We start from the raw sequence: 26,720 nt of genomic DNA, 5'->3' as shown, positions 1-26,720 counted from the left end.
GAATGTAACGACTGAACAAATTAACAACGAAACAGCACAGCAATGAGTGAAAGAAATAGGTTTTGATTATGTTTTACTGGTAATGGGGACATACGTAAATGCCAACAAAATAACTTTTTCGTCAGTGTGTGTGTGTGTGTCAACTATTTAACTGTACTAGAATGCTTAAAAGGCCTCTAAAATTGTAAATATCGGTCATCGGTATTGGGATTTTGTTTGGCAAGGAAAATATCAGTATCGGCCAAGAATGTCATATCGGTGCATCCCTACTGTTTATTATCCATCCTGTTGCCTAGTCACTTTATCCCTACATATGGACATATCTACCGCAGTGACCTTGTTTACCTACACATTGAGCCGGTACTGGTACCACATGTACACAGACAAGATATGCTTACTCATTGTTTATTTAGTCCTTCTGTTATTATTTTTCTAATTATTTATCTTTGCATTGTTAGGAAAGGCCCGTATGTAACCGTTTCACTGTTAGTCTACACCTGTTGTTTACGAAGCACGTGACCAATAAACATTTCATTGATTTAATATTAAATCATAACTTAGATCAACATCAAACATCTGGGGTTAAATTGTCCAAATCAACAAACCATACAAATGGTCTGGGCCGTGACATCCAATTGTGGGGCTAACAGGTTCGGTCTTGATTTAAAATAATAAACCGGGTTCAATAGAGGGCTGTGATAATACCAGTTTCGCAGACTGTACTCTTTGTTCCTTTAAAAACCTGCTGTATGTAAAATAGTGTGATATAGCTTGAAAAATAAATCAAGATCCACGTCGCGTTTTGTTTTCTGGGAGAAGGAATGGGGATGTAGCCTATTACAGTTGACTCTTGAACCATGCACTTTAGATAAACACCCCCGACCTCTGTTTTCCAGCCCCAATTCAATGACATGCTTTGAAGCTTTCAAATTGCTCCTGATAAATGCTGTGTGATAACAGATACCTGGCACGACTCTCTGACATCACCCTGTGACATTATCATTCTGAACCGTGACCCTTTGATGTCAGGGGGAATGGGTGCGAGGAGCATCCTGGCCGCAGAGAGGAACTCACTAAGTCTTGTTTTCCCAGCAATTTCCTGCCTGGCCCTGCCCTCTTCCTCTCCCTGTCTATAGTGTAGAGTCACAGTCTGTCTAGGAAGAGTTACACTGGGCTCAGCTCTGGGAGAGATCAGTGTTACACTGGACTTACTAGGACTGTTTGTCTGGCAGGTGAGTCACAACAGCATTTAATGGGTTGTCCCAAGAAGTACTTGGGGCGTCTGTCTGCAGTGTTGTTTACTGGCTGAGAACCATATTGTCTTTACTTATAGTCTAGTAGGCAGGTGTTTGGGTTTTTACAGCCATGAGCATGTGGATTGGATGGTTTTCTAGAGCCTAATGACCAACATGACTGATGTCATTGAGTTAGCCAGGCATGTGTAAAGTCAATTAAGCATACAGTGTTTTTTAACCTCAAAGTAAACACCTAGGCCTAACACTGGTGAAGAATCTAACACAGGACAACGGGTTTCTCAACTCTTTTCAACTGTAGAGTGTAAAAAATCATTGTACCATCTAAACCGCTGTGAAATATATTTTCCAGAATCGAAAATCTAGTATTTTCAGCTGTTTGAAGTTGGTGTACAATTTTTTTTTTTTAAATAAACTTAATAACGGGAAGCATAGAAAAAGTGCATATAGAACAGATCTACCGCTTCTTGAACTTATTTTCAATGAGAATGACAGATCTAACACATTTGTGAATTTTGTCAGGTCATCTAAAAAGTTACATATAGATTGCAGCTTTAACTACTTATGAAGCTTTATGACCAGACTCTGAGCTTGTCTTTCCACACTCCACTGAACTGCAGCTCTGAGGAGAAAGTCAAGCCTGTGCAGTGCAAAGCAAATTACCTCAGGAAGACACAAACGCATTAATCAGTCCCCACCCAGCCCCACCCTAGATTTCAAATCATGACATGTCGAATCAAAACTAGGCCTTGTACTCAATGTACTAGATAAGCTCCCATTTTGGTGGCAAGGAAAGCAGTCAGCGCTAGCAATGCCCTTTGACAGGACAAAGTGAAGGATCAGACAGATTTGTAACGTTACCACTGTGACCTTCAATTGTTGTCTAAGTTGTGTTATAATGTACTAGTTAACACTAATCCATTATTTTTGTAAATGCACACCTTGCTGATGTGAAGGAAGTTGAAAGGGCAGAGCACCTGACACACACAAGCCATAACCAACATTACAACAGAGGTCTCCTAAGCTGTGTTCATGTACAGTATTGTCTGGCAGGCTGAGAGAAAGCTAAACATGGCTAAATTACAACAGCACTGCTGCTGCCAACAAAGGATCACTTGACCTGTTAACCCATCTTTAGGAGAGGATAGGAGCTTTCACTTTGGCAGTTATGGGAATAAAGAGATTAATGACATGGGGGGGGCGTTGAATCACAACAGCACTAGAACAGTGTGATGAGACAGAGAGACAGACATGCAGATAGCCTAGTGCAGCCAAACTCAACGGGCGGAAAGCGGGTCAATACGGACCGGACATGGCATTTTGTTACATAAAAAAAGTCTATAAATTATTTTTGGACAGCTTTGTAAAAAAGGAAAATCAACCGAGGGCCGCGGCCTCTAACTCGGCAACCTCTCTCTCTCTCGAAGCAACGCCCAAATTTACTGGTGCCACGTCTAATCCAAACATGTGGTTATATACAAATACAAGAGGCCACGTCTTAGCCAATCACATCAATCCAAATATCCTCTGCAGAAGCTTGGGACAAGCAAGCAGAAAGAAACAGAAAGATTTGTGTCCACAGCCCTCATGAAAAGTGTCAATGTTGAGCGCCATTATGACAGCAGGCATAGTCATTTTGATCAGACGTATTCCCTGAACACAGAGGGGAGAACAAACAAGATTAACTTAGTCAAATTCCAATATGACGGCCCAACAACGTGCAACGAGTGTTCACTGAGGATAGCTTGGGTTTTGGGAGAAAAAAATTCAGACGCGGAGATGGTAAAATAAGATTTGTGAAGGTGCTGACACCTTGCTTGAAGGTCAACAAAAAGATGAGCTCTGGGAAAAGATCAAACAGATCCCACTGTCAGATTCCACAGCAATGAGGAGAAGTGAAATATTAGCTGAAGATGTAACTTCCCAACTTCCAGGCCATTCAGAAATTCAGCAGGCATTTCATTAGCTGTGGATGAACAGATAACACTGACAATACCCAGCTTCTGGTGTTTGTCAGATTTTATAACAAAACAAAGAAGGAAGTATGTGAGGAGCTGTTGGGCTTAACACATCTAGAAGCACCAACATGGGGAGAGGATACCCATGAGGCCATCAAAGGGATAATGACAAAAAGGAGGATAGCTCTGAAGTCAGTGGTCTCCATCACCACAGATGGAGCTCCAGCCATGATAGGAAGAGGGAGGAGACTGGTTGCACATTTGAAAAGAGGACCACCCTGACATCATAACACTGCATTATCCATCAATCTGTCCTGTGTGCCAGTCTGGGAAAAGAGTATTCGGAAGTCATGACAACGATGATGAAACTGATCAACTTTTTGAGAGCAACAGCATCCCTACCAAACCGCCTGGTACGAGGCATTCTGAGAGGCCAATACCAGTTGATGACTTACTATTGCACAACAATGTCAAATGGCTCAGCAAAGGCAGGGTTTTGGAATGCTTTTGGGCCATTCGGGAGGAAATCAAAACTTTATCAGAGCAAAAGAGTGACAAGGCAACTCAGTATTTGGAAGATGAGGAGAAGACAAAAACAGTTGCATTTTTGACAGACATTACATCACTCCTTAATCAACTGAATGTTAAGCTGCAGGGACGGGACAACACCGTGTGTGATATGATAACAGCAGTCCGGGCTTTGCAGAAGAAATGAGATTTTCAAGAATGATCTCTAGGGAAAATTTGTCCACTTCCCAATCTTCTCATATAAATGCAGGGAGACAAAGACGTTCCCAACCATGTTGATTTCATCCAGAAGCTGATGGATAACTTCATGGCTCGCTTTGATGACATCACTGTTGGACAAGAGCTGCTGCTCATCCACAGAACCCTTTATTGGTCACAAATGTGACAAAGTTGTCAGAAGAAACAAAAACAGATCTTCAGATGCTGCATCACTGCAAAGGGAGTTGATTGAGCTGCAAGAAAATGTGTCTTTGAAGGAGTAGGCTGGTGATTGTGACCCTGTCCCTTTCTGGGAAAGGATGGTTCCTGCAGCCGATCTCCCTGTTCTCAAGAAACTGGCACTATACATCCTGACCATGTTTGGCTCCACATTCAGCGGTGAATCAGCCTTCTCCACATTCGTTTTAATTTAACTAATTTAACTAATTTAATTTAACTAAGTCAGTTAATAAGAACAAATTCTTATTTACAATGACGGCCTACCCCGGCCCTAACGACGCTGGGCCAATTGTGCGTTGCCCTATGGGACACCCAATCACGGCCGGTTGTGATACCGCCTGGAATCAAAGCAGGGTCTGTAGCGACACATCTAGCACTGAGATGCAGGGCCTTAGACCGCTATGCCTAACTTTTTGAACTTTATTAAAAACAAATACCGCACCAGGCTCACCAATGAACACCTGCACCAGTGTCTCAGAGTTGCTTTCACACCATTTGTGGCAAGGTTCAAAGTATTGGCAGGAAACAAAGTGTAATTTCTCTCATTGATGCAAGGCCCAGAGTGACACACATTAACATTGCATGGCCCACAGTGACATTCTGTGCATTCAGATTATTATTTTTGGTTCAACTCTCCTTTGTTCTCCAGAAAACATGCACTTTATTTAATTTATATATATTTTTTATTCAAGGCCCATGTGCAATGGCAATTATGCATCTGCCTTTGTTCCTCAGCAATGTTGCAGATGTTTACATTCTAAATAAAGTTGCAATTAATTCAAATTCTTAGTCTCATTTAATGTACACTTTATATAACAACATGTTTGCTAAGTCGTAGACGACTAGGTTTGTTACTACGTCGTAACACAGTGCTGATAATGGATGAAATTCAGCCGGACTTTAGCCACCTAGGAAATATATGTCACTGGACCTTCTCAAATAGTAGTTGAGTACCCTTGGCCTAGTGGGTGAAAGGCAGGGGGATAGGGGAGAAAGAGAGAGGGGGGGAGCGAGAGAGAGAGAGGGAACGAAAGAGAGGGACAGAAAGTGAGTAGTCTCATTGTCTGGAGTGACTGCAGTGTGTGGTGGCATAACAAACAGGAGAGAGAGAAAAGAGACATGGTGGCGCTCAAACTTCCAATGACACTCCTGTTTTGGATTTGGATGGAATGATCAAATCTCATTTGGCAACTGCTCTTATGGTCGATCTGACTCTACCAAGTCAAGCAGACAAATGTTTTTAGCCAGAAAGCTGTACGGCTATGTTCAAACTATCTAGAGCAGTGACCTAAAGGGAGTCAGCCGCGACCCACCACTGGGTCCTGACCCATTATTTGAGAAACACTGACAGGTTTGGAATATACTGTCAGAGTAATTCCCTTTGGGTGTAGCTCCATTTGTATGCTGACTGATGCATGTCTGCAGGAGTTGGCATCCAGTTTGGACAGCAGGCATGAAATTAAGCAAGTTAGTCTCCAGAAAAAAAATGTGCATCCAAAACCACCCATGGAGAAAATTACTTAAGTAATGTCACCAGCCAAAATATTAGCAACAGTGTCAAATGAGTAATATGTAACCTTGTCATCAGCTGTTGCAACCAGATGACATATCCTGCTAGCTTCAGAATGCTATAGCTTTATAAGATTAGCCTGTGCAGTTTACCAACATTGACTTTCAGGGTTTAAAGCTAGCAAGCAATCTAGTCTATGCATAATTGTTTGCAAGTTCTCACAGGCAATAGGCCCTGCTATGTGCAAATTAACCCTATGGGAATAGTAGCTACATTATTGGGTACAGTCTGTGCTTGTTGTTGAACATTACTTGCGCTTGAACTGTCAAAGCTAGCTTGAGTGGCCTAGCAGTAGCAAGCAGTTTTTCGATCAGTTTCGTGGTCTGTCTGCGAAAGTTGTCTTACTCTCCCCCTTTCTTTGACAGTCGAGGACTCAAACCCACCTCTTCTGCAGATTTTCTGAGCGATTTCTCCCGTTCATACTGGGTAACAAGTTGTTCGTTGTCTTCTTTTAGGAGCTCCAACTCGACTTCGTGCTCCTGGTTCTCCGCGAACACCGCGTCCAAGTTCTCCAACACCGCGACGACGAGCGGCATTAGTTCTTTCACAACGTTCTCGTCGTACTGACCGATCAACCGTTCAAACTCCCGGTAAATGGAGCTCGCCAGACCCGACACCCGTTCGGACATCATCGCCGAACTACCAGAGTCGTCCTGGTAGAGTACTCCATCGTCCAACTCCATTTTCTTGCCTCCTTTTCTTCTCGCAAACTAAGGTTAGCAGGTTAGCCGAGGAAAAAGCTACTTGAGAAAGCCTGCCAGCAGCAACCTGCCTTATCCTTATTTGTGAAGCGAGACCAAATAGTGTCCCTTAAATATAGCTAACTGAGCTACCGTTAGCTACTTTCTTTATTTTAAAGAGAAAAACAAACGACGTTAAACAAGTTGCGACCCCTTTCTCCTATGGACGGTTGACTTATAAGGGGGGCTAAATAGAAAAGTCTCTACTTGGCTCCGGGTTTTCAGTTAGTTCTCCTCCCGACTTCCCAACAGATGAGCTTCTGTGTTCTTGTTGATGACTGGCCCGTCACAGTGACGTCACACGCTATAAGAGGGCTGGGAGGGATCTAGGGGAGAAAATGTACCGCTAATCCGTTTTAAGTGTTTTTCATTCAATAGCACTGTCCACATCAATATTGTTCATATCTCTAATTTGCCAACTTTGTTCAATGTGCCTCAGCACTGTACTGTTGCTTTAACTCAACAGGTAGTCTCTAAAAATAGCTTGGGGACTTTTCAAATGTTTAGTAAATAAGATACACTACCGATCAAACGTTTTAGGACACCTACTCACTCATTCAAGTTTTTTTTTTATTTTTTTTACCATTTTCTACATTGTAGAATAATAGTGAAGACACTTAAACTATGAAATAACACATATGGAATCATGTAATAACCAAAAGTGTTAAACAAATCAAAATCTATTTTATATTTGAGATTCTTCAAATAGCCACCCTTTGCCTTGATGACAGCTTTGCACACTCTTGGCATTCTTAACCAGCTTCATGAGGTAGTCACCTGGAATGCAATTCAATTAACAGGTGTGCCTTCTTAAAAGTTAATTTGTGGAATTTCTTTCCTTAATGCGTTTGAGCCAATCAGTTGTGTTGTGACAAGGTAGGGGTGGTATACAGAAGATAGGGCTATTTGGTAAAAGACCAAGTCCATATTATGGCAAGAACAACTCAAATAAGCAACGAGAAACGACAGTCCATCATAACTTTAAGACATTAAGGTCAGTCAATACGGAAAATTAAGAACTTTGAAAGTTTCTTCAAGTGCAGTCGCAAAAACCATCAAGCGCTATAATGAAACTGGCTCTGATGAGGCCCGCCACAGGATTGGAAGACCCAGTTACCTTCGTTTTACCAGCCTCAGAAATTGCAGCCCAAATAAATGCTTCACTGAGTTCAAGTAACAAGCACATCTCAACATCAACTGTTCAGAGGAGACTGTGTGAATCAGTCCTTCATTTACCCCCCCTTTATTTAACTAGGCAAGTCAGTTAAGAACAAATTCTTATTTTCAATGATGGCCTAGGAACAGTGGATTAACTGCCTGTTCAGGGGCAGAACGACAGATTTGTACCTTGTCAGCTCAGGGATTTGAATTTGCAACCTTTCGGTTACTAGTCCAACGCTCTAACCACTAGGCTACTCTGTAGCCTCTTCATGGTTGAATTGTTGCAAAGAAACCACTACTAAAAGGACACCTATAACAATATACTTGCTTGGACCAAGAAACACAAGCAATGGACATTAGACCGGTGGAAATTTGTCCTTTGGTCTGATGATTCCAAATTTTAGATTTTTGGCTCTAACCGCTGTGTCTTTGTGAGACGCTGTGTGGGTGAAGATCTCCGTATGTGTATTTCCCACTGTAAAGCATGGAGGGGGAGGTGTTATGGTGCGGGGGTGCTTTTCTGGTGATACTGTCAGCATGGCTACCACAGCATTCTGCAGTGATACGCCATCCCATCTGGTTTGGGCTTAGTGGGACTATCATTTGTTTTTCAACAGGACAATGACCCAACAAACCTCCGGGCTGTGTAAGGGCTATTTGTCCAATGAGAGTGATGGTGTGCTGCATCAGATGACCTGTCCTCCACAAGAGAGAAGAAAAAGCAGACAAGAAGTGGTCAGCATATGTGGGAACTCCTTCAAAACTGGTGGAAAAGCATTCCAGGTGAAGCTGGTTGAGAGAATGCCAAGAGTGCAAAGCTGTCATCAAGGCAAAGGGTGGCTATTTGAAGAATATCGAATATAAAATATATTTAGATTTGTTTAACACTTTTTGGTTTCAACATGATTCCATATGTGTTATTCCATAGTGGTCTTCACTATTATTCTACAATGTGGAAAATAGTAAAAATAAAGAAAAACCCTTGAATGAGTAGGTGTGTACAAACTTTTGACTGGTAGTGTAAGTAAACCAGCCTCCAAATACAAAAATAACTGCAGTGACTAATGACAAGTTTATTTGTATGATAAGTCCATCATCACAAATACACGATTCAAGATGTAAACCATTACTTTGACTTTCATTTTTCAATATTGAATTACCTTATAAAGTATGTATATGGCATGTTAACAGAACATGTGTCATGAAACTGGAGTCATTTAGGCTACCACATATCACCTAGAAGTTGTTTTCATGCCAATTAACTCATTTGTTTCATACACTACTCATTTAGCATATATGGGGCAAAACAAACTGGTCAAGCATTGGGAGTATTGGTGAGACTTGTTGATCTGCAATGCATAGGGCCCTGATTTTTTGAGTAGGTAGAAATGTCCTCTTAAGACTGACTCATCTGATCTTAGATCTGTGGTCCAGGACAAATTCTACCTCAAGCAATTTTCTAAGTCTTAGACATTCCACACAAACAAAGCAGAGTTACATAATCAAAACATAATCTCAAAATCAGCAGCCTAAATAAAAAAAATATACAAAATAAAATAAAATCTGAATGTACACTTTTGGAATTACAGTAACACTGCAATCTAGGTATGTACACAGAGCACAATGGATGATAAGGACACAATGACAGTTCATGGAATTACTCAGAAGAAGATAGCAAAAACCAATGAAATGGCAACAAATGTTTACTACATAAATAAATAATCAAATGACAACACCCTTTCCAAAGGCCTAATGAGAAAGACAATCCTGCACAGTCCTTTAATCGAGAAGTCCAATTGTCTTGTCCCTTTGTATTCGCTGTTGAGTATCCTGGTCATGGAGTAGGGACAAAACAGGGACAGAAACTGGGGGACTTGAGATGGGGCGGGAAGAGATGAAACTAGAACCAAAGGACTGGGGACAGCCTTGCAACAGACAGTCAGGCTCGCCCTGTCCAGGTGTGTGTACGTGTGTAGCAGTGTGACTCAGATGACGTTGAGGTGGCTGTTGCTAAGCGACGAGGGGCAGAGGTTGAAGGGTCTGTCCTGTGTCATACTGTGGAGAGATCGGAGTACAGCATCAGGCATGTGGTCGGCGATCATCCTAGGACTGATGAGAACACTCCGGAATGCTGTCTCACTGGACCACTCCGCCCGGTAACGCACCTGGGAAAAACAGGACCTGGAGAAGCGATGAAGGAGGGAAGGAAGGGAAAGAAAAAGTAGAGGACAAAAACTTTGGTCAATGACAAAGGCAGACATGGGTGTAATGTATTTTGTGTGTGTGTTTGTGCCATACACACCTCCGCGATGGGCCGTCCTCTGTAATGTGCAGTATACGTCCCGGTAAATAAAGTGGCAGGTGGGCGCAGTGTACCGGCGAGTCCTCGGAAGCCAGGCTTTGATAGGATGAGGAGCCACGAATCAGCAGTGTCTCCTCCCCCAGGAGCGGCTGGCTAAGTTCCTCCTCCCGCCTGTCCATCTCAGTAGGGAAGTCATCAGGATCTCCCCCAAACAACTCATACCAACAGCCCTGGAGTAGGATACGGTACTGAGGGAGAGGGAAAAGGAGAGGGGGAGAGCGAGAAGTCATCAGAAATCATAAGGGTCCCTCTCCAAAGTTAGGATTCTGCCCAACTTATTTGATTCATTTACTCAATTTTGGATTTGAATTTTAATGTTCTCACCTTGGGCTTATTGCAATTAGAAACCATTTTTAATATTCTCCTTTTCAAGTCCTCCATGTTGGGATAACTCAACCTGAGAGAGATGGAAGTGGAGGAGAGAGGAAAAACGAATGAAATCTGTGCTTTCACCAAAACACAGAACAAGCACTTGAACTCTAACTCAGAGAGGAGAGCGAGAGGGAGAGAGAAAAGAGTGAGAGGGCGGGAGAGTTGCTCTCATTTTCTGTGTGCCTGTAATAAGGGGGCAGATCCTAAATATAGCGTCTCCATCGTTCAGAGTCAGGAATAGCCTCTACACCACAGCACTTTCACATTCAGACTCAGAAACCAGGACTTTCCACTTGAGTTGACACACTGACACATGAATAAAACAAGAGTTTCCGAATCCCTATCCTGGTCCACTGTGTGTACTAGTATAATAACGTGTAATACTGAGAAACTCATTAATAGAACACAGTTTGTTTCAGGGTAACCTTTTGTCTGAGATAAACATGGGAGTACAGAGCACATGACAGGAGGAGGGGGGCATCTCAGTCTAAAGTGGCTCCTCTCCTCACCTTGGCACCAAGTCCTTCCCCAACACAACAGACACCACAAAGTCTTTGGAATATTCCGCCAGGGCTTTACTGCAGAGGGAGCACAAAGGGAAATTAATCTCAATAATACTATGTACATTACACAAACTTAAATCCTCACTTGACATAATGCTAAGCATGAATTATTTGAATGTGTGTTGGTACCTCATGAGTCCCCCTGGTGGAGAGAAGGCGTAACACTGTAGGGTGGGGAAGGAGCTACGTAATAGAATGGCCAGGAGAGAGGCTGTACCCCCTCCAAGACTGTGGCCTGTGATGACTAGCTTGTACTCCTGAAAACACACACACAGTTAGGGCTTCTAAGGTTACAACGAATGTACTTTTTCAGAGAGAGGACAGGTAAGGAGACTTACAGGCGCGATGGTGAAAGCCTGGTTTAGAATGCCATCGTTGAGGAGTTTCTTATAGATGTAGCCGGCTGCCTGAGACATGCCCTGTGAAACACAGAGGTTACAGCTCCTATCTACAAATAAAGAATGTTCTGATAGAAATACATAGACATGTAAATTCAATAGATGAAGTAATGTGATTATTCTATCCACCTTGTGAGCATAGCATGTTCCTGACACTCCCTCTACTGGGAGGTTCTCACAGTCTGCAGACAGGTCAGTCAGCAAATCCTACACAGAAATGTACATGAACGAGTGAGTGAGAGATAGAGATCGATCGATAGATAGATAAGTGGAACGGAGTGATGGAGGAGTCTCACCCGGAGTGACAGTGTTCCTCTGATAGCCACCAGTACTGCCTCTCTCTTATGGTCCAGAGCCACAAAGAATGGAATTTCATAGATCTGGAACACACAGGGTTACATTTCATCAGTAGAGAATTCAGTACTGGCCAAAGTTAGCAAACTAATGGGATTTGAGATTTGCCCTGAGTCGAAGTACCTGGTTGTGAAAGCTAACGTAGATGAAGTCTCTGTACTGTAGGCCGGTGCTGTGGAGGATGGAGGAGAAATGGCAGCCCATGTTGTCTCCTCCGACAATGTCATACTCAGCAGACTGGGTCTTACAGCTGAAACACACAGTAGACGGGCATATAAGTATTTACAGTGCATATGTAGGAATGCTTATGTTTATGTAGTTATGTAATACACTGGTGTCCACTCCTCTAGATATTTCTGTTAACAAAGTGGCCAAATGACTTTAACACCCCGGCTCAAAAATCGAGAAGGATGAGCACGTTAAATTAGAGGTGTAACAGTCTTACCAGTCCCCGCTGAGTTTGCAGGCTCCAGTGAGTGGGTTGGAGTAGACATACATGGGCCAGCCATACGCTGCTATAGCAAATTGCATACAGTGGGCTGCCTTCTCCAGCTCTGCCTCAAGATCCTCCGCCTGCAGAGCAAACACACACAAATTGTAATTGATTAATTTAATGGACGCACTGAATATTTTTGGATGGATTGACAGACTTATTGACCGACTCCAGTACTTACGATAGGTGATGAGGGGCTGTGAGGCAGGACTTCGTCTGGATCCCTACACTGCTCCTTCTTATCCTGCTCCTGATGTAGCAGAGCCAGACCCACTGCGATGTCACTGGGAACCAGGTCTGTATCCTAACACACAATGAAAACATGATTCGTTTTTAAAAAAGTATCACACTGACCAACAAGATGTACACAGACACACCCTGTTTCCCTTACTCACCGAGAAGAATCCGCTGACAAGCTGAGCTATGCTGGAGAAGGCAGCTCTGTGGCTCTCATCCTGAGGCAGGCAGCAGCAGAGCAGCCTTAGCCTGCTCTCCCACACCCTGACAGCCACGGAGCGGGCGGTGGACAGGAGCTGGGAGCCCTCACTGCTCTCTAGGTCCCTTACCCCTAGCTGCTCCTGGGATGGAGGCCCAGGAAGGCGGCTGCCCAGTGGGTCGAACACAAACAGCACTCCCACCCCTGTGGACAGCAGCAGGATCCAACTGCCAGGGAGGGAGAGGAATGTAAACACAATGTAAACTGCCAATGTACTGTATATTCAGGTAGGATGTAGGCCTATATGGGCGATACCTCACAAAACTAGAACAAAACAGGACCGTGGAGTTTTGGATTTTCAATAAATGTAATCTATAGAAGGGTCCTTTGGAGGAAGGATTGTTGACATACACTGAGTGTTCTTTCCATGACAAAGACTGACCAGGTGAATCCAGGTGAAAGCTATGCTTGTAGTCCATGCCCGACCGAATTGAGACTGTTCTGGAGGGCAAAAGGCCATGCACCTAAACATTAGGAAGTGTATTAGAGAGGCGCACAATTGGCTCAGCTTCGTCCGGTCTAGATGAAAGTTTGGCCGGGGTAGGCAGTCATTAAAAAAAAAAAAAAAAGAACAAATTTAACTGACTTGCCTAATTAAATAAAAGGTTAAATAAAAATAATATTTAGAGATGTCAAATTAATGGGCTGCTGCACAGTCACTATGGGAGCTCTTTCTCGGGTGCCAGGTTAAGTTGTGCATAAGGTACTTTTTTAAATCTCTAAATGGTTCAATTAGTAAGAAATCTAATTATTGAACAAATCTGTGAGTTTTCATTTGAATTATCTTGCCATATCTAAATGTATACAACGCTACTTTCCATGATGTGTTACTATACTGAACAAAAATTACAAACAACCATTTCAAATATTTTACTGAGTTACAGTTCATTTAAGGAAATCAAGTTAATTTAAATCAATTCATTAGGCCCTAATTTATGGATTTCACATGACTGGGAATAAAGATATGCATCTGTTGGTCACAGACACCTTAAAAAAAAGGTAGGGGCGTGGATCAGAAAACCAGTCAGTATCTGGTGTGACCACCATTTGCCTCATGCAGCGCGACATCTCCTTCACATAGAGTTTATCAGGCTGTTGATTGTGGCCTGTGGAATGTTGTTCCACTCCTCCTCAATGGCTGTGAGAAGTTGCTGGATATTTGTGGAAACTGGAATACGCCGTCATACACGTCAATTCAGAGCATCCCAAACATGCTCAATGAGTGACATGCAGGCCACGGAAGAACAGACTTGTTCAGCTTACAGGAATTGTGTACAGATCCTTCCAACATGGGGCCCGTGCATTATAATGCTGAAACATGAGGTGATGGCCGCGGATGAATGGCACGACAATGGGCATTCGAACTGCCATCGATAAAATGCAATTGTGTTCGTTGTACATAGCTTATACCTGCCTATACCATAACCCCATCGCCACCATGGGTCACTCTGTTCACAACCTTTGACATCAGCAAAGCGCTCGCCCCCACACGACACAATACATGTGGTCTGCGGTTGTGAGGTCGGTTGGACGTACTGCCAAATTCTCAAAAACAACATTGGATGCAGTTTATGGTAGAGAAATTAACATTACACTCCTGCAGTCAGCATGCCAATTGCACGATTAATCAAAACTGGAGACATTGTGGCATTGTGTTGTGTGACAAAACTGCACATTTTAAAGTGATCTTTTATTGTCCCCAGCAGTAGGTGCACCTGTGTAATGTTCATGCTGTTTAATCAGCTCATTGATATGCCACACCTGTCAGGTAGATGGATTATCTTGCAAAGGAGAAATGCTCACTAACAGGGATATAAACATTTTTTTGTGCACAATATTTGAGAGAAATACACTTTTTTGTTTGTATGGAAAATGTCAGGGATCTTTTATTTCAGCTCATGAAACATGGGACCAACACTTTACATGTTCCGTTTATATATTTTTGTTCAGTGTAAAACAAGCTGCCGTTTTGATCACATTGAGTTGTGGCGAATTACACATCCCATTTACCTCAGATTGGCGATGTTAGTGTAAAAGTTTATAGTCAACATGGTGACACATTGATCTGTTTTAAGCAATCAATCTTATCTTTGGTTTTGTACCGTTGATTTTGTCATATGCACTGGGGGCGGTGGGGGTTCGCAGGATACAGAACGCAGATATCAATTTCTTTCTCAAAACGATACAAATAATCCTGGGTGGTCTCTTTATAAAAGCTGCTGGTCACACACACACCAATAAACGAATTTGACAGTCCAACTATCCCTTAAATAACAGCCAACCGTTGTCACTGTTGATATCCTATGGCGGGTCGTGATTCATTGAAGTTAACACAAGTTAACTTTTCAGTGATGGCAGCCTCCCGAAATCAACATCCTCCATTCCAAAATATAAATAGAAGCCTTCTACAAATTCTCATCTAACCAAACATGTATAGGTTACTCCGTGTGGCCTTTGAATAGTGTTAGCTTAAACAGCGCTACACCAAACGTTTGCCTGTTCTATTGATTTCAGAGTGATATTGATGGAAGTGATTTTTTTTAAATGTAAGTTACACCAAAAATGATCCTCTAACCAGTGACGTACAAATTATTCCCAGATTCTGTGGTTTTTTTTTTAGCTGTGTTAGTTAACAGGATGTGCAACCTCATATCCCCCCTCTCACACAATTGATTTAAAAGTGATCATCGATAGGATTAATTGACAACAGTGTTGTGTTTCCCTTTCTGTTTTGGTGACCCCGTATCCAGAGGTGGAATTTATTTAATTAACTAGGCAAGTCAGTTAAGAACAAATTCTTATTTACAATGACGGCCTAGGAACAGTGGGTTAACTGCCTTGTTCAAGAGCAGAACGACAGATTTTAACCTTGTCAGCTTGGGGATTCAATCTAGCAACCTTTCGGTTACTGGCCCAACGCTCAAACCAAAAGTAGAAAGAGTACCCAATTGTCATACTTGAGTAAAAGTAAAGATAGCTTAATAAAAAAATTACTCAAGTAAAAGTGAAAGTCACCCAGTAAAATACTACTTCAGTAAAAGTCTGAAAGTATTTGGTTTTAAATATACTTAAGTACCAAAAGTAAATGTAATTGCTAAAATATACTTAAAGTAAAAGTATATATAACTTCCAATTCCCTATATTAAGCAAACCTGACGGCACCATTTTCTTATTTTTTAATGTACGGAGAGCTAGGGGCACAACACAATTTACAAACGAAGCATTTGCGTTTAGTGAGTCCACCAGATCAGAGGCAGTAGGGATGACCAGTGATGTTCTCTGTTTAGTGAGTCCGCCAGATCAGAGGCAGTAGGGATGACCAGTGATGTTCTCTGTTTAGTGAGTCCACCAGATCAGAGGCAGTAGGGATGACCAGTGATGTTCTCTGTTTAGTGAGTCCACCAGATCAAAGGCAGTAGGGATGACCAGTGATGTTCTCTGTTTAGTGAGTCCACCAGATCAGAGGCAGTAGGGATGACCAGTGATGTTCTCTTGATAAGTGTGTGAATTGAACCATTTTCCTGTCCTGCTAGCCACTCAAAATGTAACAAGAACTTTTGGGTGTCAGGGAAATTGTATGGAGTAAAAAGTTTATTATTTTCTTTTAAAATGTATTGAAGTAAAAGTTGTAAAAAATATAAATAGTAAAGTAAAGTACAGATACCCCAAAAAAACTACTTAAGTAGTACTTTAAAGTATTTTTACACCACTGCCCGTATCAAAATGCAACATTTCAAAATGTAACTGTTCTGCAGGTTGTCCTCTCACTAGTGATGTATTTTTCGTATGTTTTATTCGTTGTGGTAGTTTCAACAGCGCATCCCCCCTAATTGATGAGTGATTTTTGCCATTTGTCAAAACAAAATGATTGTGTCCAGTTTATATGCTGCTCGTTAGAAAAAAATACAAGCAATATGATTACATGTGTAGATAGAATACTTTAGGTTTTCAATATAGCACAAACTCTTTCTGAATATCGTTTATTGATTTGGACACTAAAACTGTGTTTTGACATTGGGCTATTATCAATATGTCTTGTTAACAGGAAGCAGCAAAAGCATAATTTTCAACTTAATTTTCAGGAATATAAATAGAACTTTCAACATACATTTCCAATGGTATTGTACTTAATCTGGTAAAAACTGCTGAATGAGTAAAAACGTCCTGTGATCGATTTATTTTTATGATATATCATAAAAATAAAAAATAATTGCCAAAACAGGTTTTTCCCTGCCTAAAATATTTGGGGTTTGTATCTTAAAGCATTATTGAGAAATAATGAATTTTAATTTACCCAGGCCTCCTTAAGACATAATAGCATAATGTTTCATCTGTATGTGCTACAGAGCAAAAATGTGTCATGAAGCTTTAACGCTTGCTCTGTAATATGAGTAGTATTTTGATTTTGATTTTAAAAAATGAATATTGAAGAATATTCCATTCTTAGATTGGCACATTTTTAAATATATTGTTTAACATAACATACTCTACAGGCATATCAAAGTTCCAGAGTGGGATCTCTACTAGAGGTAGAGTTATGATCCAATTTATAAACCAATTTTAAGCCAATTTGTTTATTTTTTTTAAAGTTAAAATAAACAAATAAATAACTTCGGGAGTGGATCAGCTTTACAATTGCGGATAGATTGTTGCTTCCATCAATGTAATTGTCCGCATCAATTCCAATGCCCCATATATTTTTGGGGTAAATATATACACTACCGTACACTTAGAAATGTCCTCTTTTTGAAAGAACAGCACATTTTATGTCCATTAAAATAACATCAAATGAATTTGAAATACAGTGTAGACATTGTTTATGTTGTAAATTACTATTGTAGCTTGAAACGGCTGATTTTTGAAAATGGAATATCTACATAGGGGTACAGAGGCCCATTATCAGCAACCATCACTCCTGTGTTCCAACGGCACATTGAGTTAGCTAATTCAAGTTGATCATTTTAAAAGGCCGATTGATAATTAGAAAACCCTTTGCAATTATGTTAGCACAGCTGAAAACTGCTGATTAAAGAAACAATAAAACTGTCCTTCTTTAGACTAGTTGAGTAACTGGAGCGTCAGCATTTCTGGGTTCGATTACAGGCTCAAAATGGCCAGAAACAAAGAATGTTTCTTCTGAAACTTGTCAGTCTATTCTTGTTCTGAGAAATGAAGGCTATTCCATGCAAGAAATTGCCAAGAAACTGAAGATCTAGTACAACGCTGTGACCTACTCCCTTCACAGAACAGCGCAAACTGGCTCTAACCAGAATAGAAAGAGTGGGAGGCCCCGGTGCACAACTGAGCAAGAGGACAAGTTCATTAGTGTGTCTAGTTTGAGAAACAGCCGCCTCACAAGTCCTCAACTGGCAGCTTCATTAAATTGTACCCGCAAAACACCAGACTTCATTTTGCTCCTGCCTTCCTATAGGCAGAAACTCAAACAGGATGTAGCCGGGATAAGGACTATTCAACGCTGGTCTGACCAATCGGAATCCACACTTCAAGATTGTTTTGATCAAGCGGACTGGGACATGTTCCGGGTAGCTTCAGAGAATAATATTGACATATACACCGATTCGGTGGGTGAGTTTATAAGGAAGTTCACAGGAGATGTTGTACCCACTGACAATTACAACCTACCTTAACCAGAAATTGTGGATATTCGGCAGCATACGGGCAAAATTGAAAGCGTGAACCACCGCATTTAACCATTGAAAAGTGACTGGGAATATGGATAATACAGAACAGCGTAGTTATTCCCTCCGCAAGGCAATCAAACAAGCAAAATGTCAGTATAGAGGCAAAGTGGAGTCGCAATTCAACGGCTCAGACACAAGACATATGTGGCAGGGTCTACAGAAAATCACGGACACGACGTCTTGCTTCCAGACAAACTAAGCACCTTCTTTGCCCGCTTTGAGGATAATATAGTGCCACCGACGCAGCCCGCTACCAAGGACTGTGGGCTGTCCTAGTCCGTGGCCGACGTAAGACATTTAAACGTGTTAAACCGTCGCAAGGCCGCCCCCAGGTGGTGAGGGTAGGAAACATCTCCACTTCGCTGATCCTCAACACTGGGGCCCCACGCTCAGCCCCCTCCTGTACTCCCTGTTCACCCATGACTTACCAACAACGACGAGAAAGCCTTCAGGGAGGTGGCGAGGGCCCTCAGAGTGTGGTGTCAGGAAAACAACCTCTCACTCAACGTCAACAAAACAAAGGAGATGATCATGGACTTCAGAAAACAGCAGAGGGAGCAGCCCCCTATCTACATCAACGGGACAGTAGTAGAGAAGGTGAAAAGTTCCTCGGCGTAAACACCACAGACAAACTGAAATGGTTCACCGACACAGACAGTGTGGTGAAGAAGGCGCAACAGCTGAGCACCCACCCTTGTGGGGCCCCAGTGTTGAGGATCAGCAAAGTGAAGATGTTGTTTCCTACCATCATAGGGCGGCGCACAGGTTTGGCCGGGGTAGACCATCATTGTCAATGAGAATTTGTTCTTAACTGACTTGCCAAGTTAAAGGTTAAATCATTTTTTATTTTTTATAATTCAACCTCAGTAGGCTGAAGAAATTTGGCTTGTCACTTAACTTCTTTCTTGGTGACGGGGCAGTATTTTCACATCCGGATGAAATGCATGCCCAAATTCAACTCCCTTCTACTTATCCCCAGAAGATAAGATATGCATATTATTAGTAGATTTGGATAGAAAACACTCAAGTTTGAATCATGTCTGTGAGTATTACAGAACTTATTTAGCAGGCAAAACCCCAAGGACAAACCATTCAGATGTTTTTTGTTTTTTGAGGTCACTCTTTTCAAATGGGTTCTCATTGGGAATCCAGATTTCTAAAGGGACCTTCTTGCAGTTCCTATCGCTTCCACTGGATGTCAACAGTCTTTAGAAATTGGTTGAGGTTATTCCTTTGTGTAATGAAGAAGTATGGCCATCTTGAACTAGGGTCACTTGAAGTGTACTGTTAGATAGAGGCGCATGACCAGAAAGCATGCTTCAGTTTGTTTTCTTCCTGTATTGAACACAGATCATCCAGTCTTCAATTGTATCGATTATTTATGTTAAAAAGTACCTAAAGTTGTATTACAAAAGTAGTTTGAAAGGTTTTGGCAAAGTTTACAGGTAACTTTTGAGATATTTTGTAGTCACGTTGCTCAAGTTGGAACCAGTGTTTTTTTTGTGTTTTTTTTAAATGGACATTTTGGATATATATCGCCGAAATTAATCGAACAAAAGGGTCATTTGTGATGTTTATGGGACATATTGGAGTGTCAACAAAAGAAGATCGTCAAAGGTAAGGCATTAATTTTTATTTCTGCGTTTTGTGTCGCACCTGCAGGGTTGAAATATGCTTTCTCTCTTGTTTACGGAAGTGCTATCCTCAAATAATAGCATCGTTTCCTTCCTCCGAAAAGCCTTTTTGAAATCTGACATATTGGCTTGATTCACAACAAGTGTAGCTTTAATTTGCTATCTTGCATGTGTGATTTAATGAAAGTTACATTTTTATAGTAATTTATTTGAATTTGGCGCTCTGCATTTTCCCTGGCTTTTCAACCTCCCAGAGAGGTTAAAACCCTCAAACTTATACAGATGCCCAATTGAGAGCATGTCAGGCTGTATCACCGACTGGTACGGCAACTTCAACAACCACAACCGCAGGGCTCTCCAGAGGGTGGTGTGGTCTGCAGAGCGCATCACCGGGAGCAAATTACCTGCCCTCCAGGACACCTACAGCACCCAATGTCACAGGAAGTCCAAAAAGATCATTAAGGACAACCACCCGAACCACTGCCTGTTCACCCCGCTACCATACAGAAGGCGAGGTCAGTCCAGGTGCATCAAAGATGGGACCGAGAGACTGAAAAAAAGCTTCCATCCATTGAGACTGTTAAACAGCCACCACTAACACAGAGAGGCCTAGATAGACTTGAAATCATTGACCACTTTAATAACGTTAACATACAGTTGAAGTCAGAAGTTTACATACACCTTAACCAAATACATCAGTATTTCACAATTCCTGACATTTAATCCTAGTACAAATTCCATGTCTTAGGTCAGTTAGGATCACCACTTTATTTTAAGAATGTGAAATGTCAGAATAATAAGATCATTTATTTCAGCTTTTATTTCTTTCATCACATTCCCAGTGGGTCAGACATTTAAATATACTTAATTAGTATTTGGTAGCATTGCCTTTAAATTGTTTATCTTTGGTCAAACATTTTGGGTAGCTTTCCTCCTGACAGAGCTGGCCCATTCCTCCTGACAGAGCTGGTGTAACTGAGTCAGGTTTGTTGGCTTGCTCGCACATGCTTTTTCAGTTCTGCCCATACATTTTCCGTGGTATTGAGGTCAGGGCTATGTGATGACCACTCCAATACCTTGACTTTGTTGTCCTTTTCGCCACAACTTTGGAAGTATGCTTGGGGTCATTGTCCATTTGAAAGACCCATTTGCAACCAAGCTTTAACTTCCTGACTGACGTCTTGAGATGTTGCTTCAATATATCCACAATTTTCCTACCCCATGATGCCATCTATTTTGTGAAGTGCACCAGTCCCTCCTGCAGCAAAGCACCCACCCAACATGATGCTGCCACCCCCGTGCTTCACGGTTGGGATGGTGTTCTTCAGCTTGCCTCCAAACATAACAAGCTTTTCCTCCAAACATAACGATGGGCTTTACAGCCAAACAGATCTATTTTTGTTTCATCAGACCAGAGGACATCTCTCCAAAAAGTACAATCTTTGTCCCCATGTGCAGTTGCAAACCATAGTCTGGCTTTTTTATGGACGTTTTGGAGCAGTGGCTTCTTCCTTGCAGAGTGGCCTTTCAGGTTATTTCGATATAGGACTCGTTTTACTGTGGATATATATACTTCTGAACCTGTTTCTTCCAGCATCTTCACAAGGGCCTTTGCTGTTTGCACTTTTCACACCAAAGTACCTTCATCTCTAGGAGACAGAATGTGTCGCCTTTCTGAGCGGTATGACGATTGCGTGGTCCCATGGAGTTTATACTTGCATACTATTGTGTGTACAAATGAACGTGCTCCCTTCAGGCGTTTGGAAATTGCCTCCAAGGAGGAACAAGTCTTGAAGGTCTACAATGTTTTTCCTGAGGTCTTTGCTGATTTCTTTAGATTTTCCCATGATGTCAAGCAAAGAGGCACTGAGTTTGAAGGTAGGCCTTGAAATACATCCACAGGTACACCTACAATTGACTCAAATTATGTCAATTAGCCTATCAGAAGCTTCTAAAGCCATACCATAATTTTCTGGAATTTTCCAAGCTGTTTAAAGGCACAGTCATCTTAGTGTATGTACACTTCTGACCCACTGGAATTGTGATACAGTGAATTATAAGTGAAATAATCTGTCTGTAAACAATTGTTGGAAAAATTACTTGTGTCATGCAAAGCAGATGTCCTAACTGACATCCCAAAACTATAGTTAGTTAAAAAGAAATTTGTGGAGTGGTTGAAAAATGAGTTTTAATGACTCCAACCTAAGTGTATGTAAACTTCCGACTTCAACTATCTTGCATTTCTCATCTCATATGTATATACTGTATTTTATACCATCTACTGCATCTTGCCTATGCTGTTCAGTCATTGGCTCATCCATACATGTATAAACTCAGCAAAAAAAGAAACATCAACTGCGTTTATTTTCAGCAAACTTAACATGTGTAAATATTTAAATGAACATAAGACTCAACAACTGAGCCAAACTGAACAAGTTCCAAGGACATGTGAGTGACAGAAATTGAATAATGTGTTCCTGAACAAAGTGGGGGTCAAAATCAAAAGTAACAGTCAGTATTTGGTGTGGCCACCAGCTGCATTAAGTACTGCAGTGCATCTCCTCCTCATGTACTGCACCAGATTTTCCAGGTCTTGCTGTGAGATGTTACCCCACTCTACCACCAAGATTTCTGGGAGGAATGGCCTAGCCCTCAATCTCCGATCCAACAGGTCCCAGACGTGCTCAATGGGATTGAGATCCGGCTCTTTGCTGGCCATGGCAGAACACTGACATTCCTGTCTTGCAGGAAATCAGGCACAGAACGAGCAGTATGGCTGGTGGCATTTTCATGCTGGATGGTTATGTCAGTATGAGCCTGCAGGAAGGGTACCACATGAGGGAGGAAGATGTCTTCCCTGTAACGCACAGCGTGGAGATTGCCTGCAATGACAACAAGCTCAGCCCGATGATGCTGTGACACACCGCCCCAGACCATGACGGATCCTCCCCCTTAAAAAAAATTATAATAATTAAAAATCGATCCTGCTCCAGAGTACAGGCCTCGGTGTAACACTCATTCCTTCGACAATAAACGCAAATACGACAATCAACACTGGTGAGACAAAACCGCGACTTGTCAGTGAAGAGCACTTTTTGCCAGTCCTGTCTGGTCCAGTGACGATGGATTTGTGCCCATAGGCGATGTTGTTGCCAGTGATGTCTGGTGAGGACCTGCCTTACAACAGGCCTACAAGCCCTCAGTCCAGCCTCTCTCAGCCTATTGCAAACAGTCTGAGCACTGATGAGGGATTGTGCGTTCCTGGTGTAACTCAGGCAGTTGTTGTTGCCATCCTGTACCTGTCCCGCAGGTGTGATGTTCGAATGTACCGATCCTGTGCAGGTGTTGTTACACGTAGTCTGCCACTGCGAGGACGATCAGCTGTCCTTCCTGTCTCCCTGTAGCGCTGTCTTAGGCATCTCACAGTACAGACATTGTAATTTATTGCCCTGGCTACATCTGCAGTCCTCATGCCTCCTTGCAGCATGCCTAAGTCACGTACACGCAGATGAGCAGGGACCCTGGGCATCTTTCTTTTGGTGCTTTTCAGAGTCGGTAGAAAGGCCTCTTTAGTGTCGTAAGTTTTCATAACTGTGACCTTAATTGCCTACCGTCTGTAAGCTGTTAGTGTCTTAACGACCGTTCCACAGGTGCATGTTCATTAATTGTTTATGGTTCATTGAACAAGCATGGGAAACAGTGTTTAAATCCTTTACAATGAAGATCTGTGAAGATATTTGGATTTTTACAAATTATCTTTGAAAGACAGGGTCCTGAAAATGGGGCGTTTCTTTTTTTGCTGCGTTTCTGTTTATATTCTTATTCCATTCTTTAGATGTGTGTATTAGGTTGTTGTTGTGGAATTGTTAGATTACTTGTTAGATATTGCTTCCCTGTTGGAACTAGAAGCACAAGCATTTCGCAACACTCGCAATAACATCTGTTAACCATGTATTGGTGACCAATGAAAATATGATTTGATACATGTAAAAGGAGGGTTGTGATTGCCTACTATACAAATGTCTCTGTATAAAAACGGGCCATGAAAACTAGCAGAAATCGCACTTTGATATGCTCGTAGAGTATATTATGTTCAACAATATGAAATGTCAAAAATTGTATATTTTCAATATTTATGTTTAGATTTTTCAATATCCATATATTAATGTAAGGACATTGTTATTTAAATAAAAATATTTCTCATAATACAGAGAAAGTGGTAAAGCTTCATATGACACCAATTTTCTTTGTAGCACATCCAGATGAAACATTATGGAGTCAAAAAAGGTCCCTTCTATGGATTAAATTTCATGAAAATCCCCAAAATCATACCACAGTATACGTACAGGAAAAAACATTCTTCCCACCCACCTGGCGACCACTGCAGCAATGACGGCCCCCACCTCAGCAGGCTCACAGCCCCGGCTGTCATCAGACACCCAGATGGCCCCCAGGATGGCCCAGATCAGCTCAGGGATGTACAGCATCGCCCGCACATATACCAGCACCGGGATGGAGCGTCGCGGGCCCGGGTTAGTGATGGTCCCTGGGGAAACAAAGACAATCAGAGATGTTGACAACGTAAAACTCTGAGTCATGGTGAAGAGGAGGATTATGTCATATGTTATGATAACCAGACCTGTTTATTGCACTGAATATATTACTAAAAGTGGTAAAAAAAACTTTTTAAAAAACTAGAATATATATCACACAAATTCTAAACCCAGTGTATAATACAGTAAATTCATGTAAATTCCTTTCATCATGTCATAACAGTAAAAGTGTGCAAGGTTCACCTTGAGCGCTGACGTAGACGATGGCACATAAAGACAGGATGATGAAAGCCAACAGGACCAGTAAAACCACCAGGTAGCTGTGTAGAACTCTTCCACCTGAACAGTCAAACTTCCCCTTATGGAGAGTGTACAGAGCCAGCGTCCAGATCCACCTGTAGGGCAGTGAAGAGATACAGCATGATTGATTAGATTTTTTTTTAGATCATTAAAACACATCAAAGCAATACCAGGGGTGTAATCATTAGTCCAAACACTTGCAAAACAGAACAAGTTTCTATTGGACAAATTCCGTTGGTACCCTCCCATTTCTCTCCTTTTGCTTTTGTTTAACGTTTTGCAACATATTCGGCATAATGAATACACCCCAATAGAGGTCAGTGCAGCAACCTTTACCAGGTTGTGGGTTGGGCACAGCAGGGAGGATAGCGTTGTGTTTTTCATGCTTGTATAATAAATCAAAGTGAAATACAAACAATGAGAGAATACAACAAGGTGCTACTGAGTGTGGGATCTATGTAGCTACGACTACTGACAGCTACGTTTACAGTTGTCATTTACTGCATGTGGTATGATATGACAAAGTTTTGCATCATCCCTCCCTTTGCTTTGAATATCGTTCCATTAAAATGTTGAGTTCACTTACCATAGAACCCTGACGAACAGCTCAAAAGAGCCGGAAAAGACCAGGTCGTCGCTTGCGATGCCCCATCGCCGACCAAACGCTATCATTCCAGGCATGACAAATAGCTACACTACAATCACTGTCAGGAACGAGATAAATAACGTTACCTAGCTAGCTAACTTGACAACGTTCTGATTTGTTATCTTTCGGAGAAGCAATACTACTTTTTTAAGATGGCCATTTCGCAACACCTACGATCGGGAAATTACGGTTATTGATGTAAAAGGGAAGGTCGTTACTTTGTTGCCATTTGCTTTCGTCGAATTTAGGCTAACGCGCTTTGCTAGCTATTAGCTAGAACCTCTTGGCTAGCTAGCATGTCCCCTCAATAAGAGCCCGTGTATAGCTAAATGACCGCACACTTGTTCACAATCTAATTGTAATGTCACGGATTTGTAAAAATAAATAAAAAATAAAGCTAGATTATTTTGCTTCGTTGAATTCGATTTGCTACGTTAGCTAGCAAGGAGTGGGCTAACGATTCCATTGTTATTGCGCACAATCTTCACCGGTCATTTAATTCCTGGAAGCCATCGTCAACAACATTGGTTTACATATTTATCTGAAGAAAAACTCCCCAAAATAATGAATATAGGTAGCAGGCTGCCAGTACAGAAGCAAACAAAGCTGCTCGAAATGTTGTTTTCTTCTAGTGATTGTGTCTATTAAAAAAATCCTGTCGAACGACGTGCTGTGAAAATAAAGTTCCGCTTCTCGTTTCGTTATCAGTTGCTTCCACTGTTTTGTGGTCTAGGCCAAGACAATTAAAAATACTTGATTGTAACATTACTATTGTTTAAAAAATATATATATAATATAGACTCAGATCATTGAATATGTTGATTAATCCCATGTTGATTAATCCCTGTATGTGGAAAAATTCCAATCTGTTTTTTCGCCTGCACATACACCAGCACCGGGATGGAGCGCTGGGCCCGGATTATTGATGGTCTTGGCCAGGTCGCAGTTGTAAATGAGAACTTGTTCTCAACTAGCCTACCTGGTTAAATAAAAGGTGGATGGCAGGAAGCTTGGCCCCAGTGACGAAATGAAGACAATCAGATATGAGTTACATGTTGACGATGTAAAACTCTTTAAATGCATGGTGAAGAAGAGGGTTGTTATTATGTTATGATAACCAGACCTTTTTAATCGCATTGAATATATTACTATGAGTAGGGGTGCAACTTTCACTGGGAACATGTGAAATTGCATTCGTC

General features: G+C 41.7%; 2 protein-coding genes across 5 annotated transcripts in view; both read right to left on the bottom strand.

Annotated features, from left to right (window-relative positions):
- Positions 1-6,774, bottom strand: part of spag9b (sperm associated antigen 9b) — a 50,946-nt gene extending 44,172 nt beyond the window's left edge. For 2 of the 4 annotated variants that reach the window (XM_036955660.1, XM_036955661.1), the window contains exon 1: positions 6,131-6,774. In XM_036955660.1, the coding sequence (XP_036811555.1) occupies positions 6,131-6,430 (300 nt within the window). In that variant the 5' untranslated portion in view covers positions 6,431-6,774. The remainder of the gene's footprint in view (positions 1-6,130) is intronic. The other 2 variants (XM_036955662.1, XM_036955665.1) reach the window with 1 other exon arrangement.
- Positions 6,775-8,703: 1,929 nt separating this feature from the next.
- daglb (diacylglycerol lipase, beta) lies at positions 8,704-26,468 on the bottom strand. The gene is made up of 15 exons (XM_021575538.2): positions 25,462-26,468; positions 24,819-24,970; positions 24,394-24,568; positions 12,586-12,853; positions 12,372-12,494; positions 12,143-12,270; positions 11,821-11,947; positions 11,640-11,723; positions 11,473-11,550; positions 11,284-11,364; positions 11,075-11,202; positions 10,892-10,960; positions 10,335-10,407; positions 9,951-10,198; positions 8,704-9,829 (listed from the first exon to the last, which is right to left on the bottom strand). The coding sequence occupies exons 1-15, from the start codon at positions 25,554-25,556 to the stop codon at positions 9,634-9,636; spliced, it is 2,025 nt and encodes a 674-aa protein (XP_021431213.1). The 5' UTR covers positions 25,557-26,468; the 3' UTR covers positions 8,704-9,633.
- Between the last annotated feature and the right edge of the window lie 252 nt (positions 26,469-26,720).

The sequence above is a fragment of the Oncorhynchus mykiss genome, chromosome 20 (genome assembly GCF_013265735.2).
Source record: "Oncorhynchus mykiss isolate Arlee chromosome 20, USDA_OmykA_1.1, whole genome shotgun sequence".
Classification (NCBI taxonomy): domain Eukaryota; kingdom Metazoa; phylum Chordata; class Actinopteri; order Salmoniformes; family Salmonidae; genus Oncorhynchus; species Oncorhynchus mykiss.
The sequence above is the reverse complement of the archived record's forward strand: the minus strand, read 5'-3'. Positions and strand labels throughout refer to the sequence as shown.

Coding starts and splice junctions, on each gene's coding strand:
- daglb (XM_021575538.2), bottom strand. CDS start 25,556: ATGCCTGGAATGATAGCGTTTGGTCGGCGATGGGGCATCGCAAGCGAC. Junction 11,551..11,639: donor GAGGAACACTGTCACTCCGG/GTGAGACTCCTC, acceptor ATTTCTGTGTAG/GATTTGCTGACTGACCTGTC. Junction 10,961..11,074: donor CCACCAGGGGGACTCATGAG/GTACCAACACAC, acceptor CTCCCTCTGCAG/TAAAGCCCTGGCGGAATATT.